The sequence below is a fragment of the Triticum aestivum genome, chromosome 7D (assembly GCF_018294505.1).
Source record: "Triticum aestivum cultivar Chinese Spring chromosome 7D, IWGSC CS RefSeq v2.1, whole genome shotgun sequence".
Classification (NCBI taxonomy): Eukaryota; Viridiplantae; Streptophyta; class Magnoliopsida; order Poales; family Poaceae; genus Triticum; species Triticum aestivum.
The window spans coordinates 621,991,020-621,993,717 of NC_057814.1; the positions used below are offsets into that span (position 1 = coordinate 621,991,020).

General features: G+C 40.7%; 1 protein-coding gene across 2 annotated transcripts in view; it reads left to right on the forward strand.

The window, feature by feature from the left end:
- Positions 1-6: 6 nt before the first annotated feature.
- LOC123166566 (protein MEMO1) overlaps positions 7-2,698 on the forward strand; it is a 7,427-nt gene continuing 4,735 nt past the window's right edge. The window contains exons 1-4 of one of the 2 annotated variants that reach the window (XM_044584373.1): positions 7-141; positions 1,046-1,130; positions 1,212-1,280; positions 2,270-2,382. In XM_044584373.1, coding sequence (XP_044440308.1) covers positions 90-141; positions 1,046-1,130; positions 1,212-1,280; positions 2,270-2,382 — 319 coding nt within the window. In that variant the 5' untranslated portion in view covers positions 7-89. Of the gene's footprint in view, positions 142-994; positions 1,131-1,211; positions 1,281-2,269; positions 2,383-2,698 lie in introns of both variants that reach the window. The other variant, XM_044584374.1, reaches the window with a different exon arrangement.

Consider the following 2,698-nt stretch of genomic DNA (forward strand, 5'->3'; position numbering starts at 1 on the left):
AAAAAAGCAAAAGAGGTCTACTACCATCCCAGACGAGGAACAGAGCCACCGCAATCGAATCCCCTTCCTTCCTTCCGTCCCCGACGACGATGGAGCGCGTGAGAAGGGCGTCGCATGCCGGCTCCTGGTACACCAACAACGGTACTCCCTCCATCTTCCACCTCCCACCCTGATCCCCCTACCCTTTTCCACTCTGCTGGATCCCGCCCGTCCCTCTCTTTCTCGGGGAGAAAGATTTACAGAGAGAGGGAGAGATAAAAGTGGAATCTTTTCTGCGCGCTTGATCTGATTTCTGGGCGAGATTAGGGGACCCTGGTAGGGCGTATTGGCGTCGGCAGAATTTCTACTGGCACTCCTCGGATTGGATTGGATTGGACCGGCGCCCTGTTAAGGTGGGGAAAGTGCGCACTGTTGACTTCGTGTTCAGTAGCGTTTGTGGTTTCTCCCTCCGTGGTACTAAGATGACGCAACAGAGTAGTGGCAGGTCCAGAAACTGCCGTAAATTTTTCTCATCAGATTCACGGGAATCAGGTGGATTGTGTTACAGTTTACAGAATTCAATTGCAAACATAGGAACCACCTGCAGTGTGCTCTCTAGGTTGGAGCTGAAGAGAAATCTGCCGAGTATGAATTATGTTACAGTAGCATTTTTTGTGTGGTACAGTACATAGTCAAACTGTACTGCCATGCCATCTTTCAGGCACTGCTCGCTTCGTCGTGTTGATTCTGTCCAAATGTGGGAATACTCAGACATGTTTGATTCTGCTGGAACAGTTGCGTTTCGTTATAGAACGGCATGACGTTTTGCCGGAATATTCAGAAGCCGTTTACTTTGTTTTGAGTTGAATCATGAGCTTCCAAACTTTAGATTTACTTCCAACCTTTTTCAACATGATATCCATAATATGCACTTATTCTCGGCAATAAGTATATGCCCATAGCAACTTGCAGTAAACATGCACGGATCTTGACCATTAATTCCTCTTCTTTCTAGTTCTCATATCCTAAATGGCTAAATCATGTGCTGCTCCATGTTCACAATTAGCCAGCAAGCTGGAAGACGAACTTGATGGCTGGCTTTCGGCTGCTGCTCTCACCAAGTCACCTGATGTTAGGGCCGTAATTGCACCGTAAGTTGCTGTTTATTGTATGGAGGTGGAATTCTGTTCATGTCTGTTCTATAATACCAACAAGCTTTTCTTTCCTTGCAGCCATGCTGGCTATTCATACTCGGGGCGCTGTGCAGCTTATGCTTTTGGCAACATTGATCCAACTAACATGTGAGTTAAGCAATTTGTGGCTCTTGTTTTCTTTGCTAAAAACAAACAAATATGCTTTATCATGATGTTTACAGTTCTAATGGCAACTGACTGCTCTTTTTGTATTCATTATACTGTGGGTTCTGTCAAGTATAAGTACCATGTTTGTGTATGTAAATGACTAAATTCTCGTCCATAACTAACGTGTTGATGGCCATTCATTTAAGTGATGACTTTTACATTTTGTCAACCTGAAGTTCTCCACTCATTGATATATGTGAGTGACGTATGCATTGACGGCCTTAGTTTCCAAACCATCATCCTGTTTCTAGTTGAGCCCTAAATAATTATCCAAATGTTTCACTCTACCATGTGTTCCTATATAGTACTGTATGATATTTACTTGTTAGTTTGTTTGTTGGTTTGACATGGCTAGATAAGTACTCCATTATACATGAGTAGTAGAAAGCACCATTATATGCAGGCATAAGAACTATATGTGTAAACTGTATAATATGATGCACTTTTGTCCATTATAACCAAATATAATGCATAGTATACTTCTCAATAGTAAACTAAAAAAAATCCATAAAAGTGATTTTTTGCTTTCTAACAATTCTAAGCTAGAAACATTATAATGAACTCTTTAGAATTATAAAAGGTCACTAGAAAAGTAAGTCGACATAACATATTTACAAAAGATATCATACCTTACCTGATAAAGTAACACAAATTAATAAGTTAAAATAATTAATTCATCAGATTTTTACGCTGTACATTGTGCATAATTTAAAAGCATGGGTCCAACTATAAATCTAAACTGATGCTAACCACATCACTGGTAAGCTACTTTTGTTCTGCCAAACGTGTACCCTTAATATTTGTTATTCCCACCCTACATGCTACAAAGGACAATCTTCTAGTTCCATTCTTATAACTGGCTTCTTTCCTCACATTTTTTCCTTAATCCTGTTCAGTATCTAATTCCTAATTTTCTTCATGTGAATCAGTTCTCGGGTGTTTCTGCTCGGCCCATCTCATCACTACTATACTCCAAAATGTGCTCTGTCAAGAGCTACTGTTTATAGCACCCCGATTGGGGATTTACCAGTAGACCTGGAAGGTATCATGCTTACAAAATTAAGATGCCTAAGTTATTTCTTTAATATTCATATCAACCTTTCCATGTGAATTTCTAATCTGGAAAAGTCCACTTTTCAACCCTAAACTTGGTCAAAAGCTCACTTTCTAATCTGGATTTGAACTTCAATTTGTTGTAACCGTCCAGACTTCAACCTTGATCCAATCACGGGTGGTATCGAGCTGATGTGTTGCGACGTGTATGCTAGCCTGAATCTACCTCATCAGTAAAATCAGTGGGAAGAGCTGACAGGTTGAATTGCTGCCTGCCCTTCTCACTGGTTTTATCTGGGCCATCA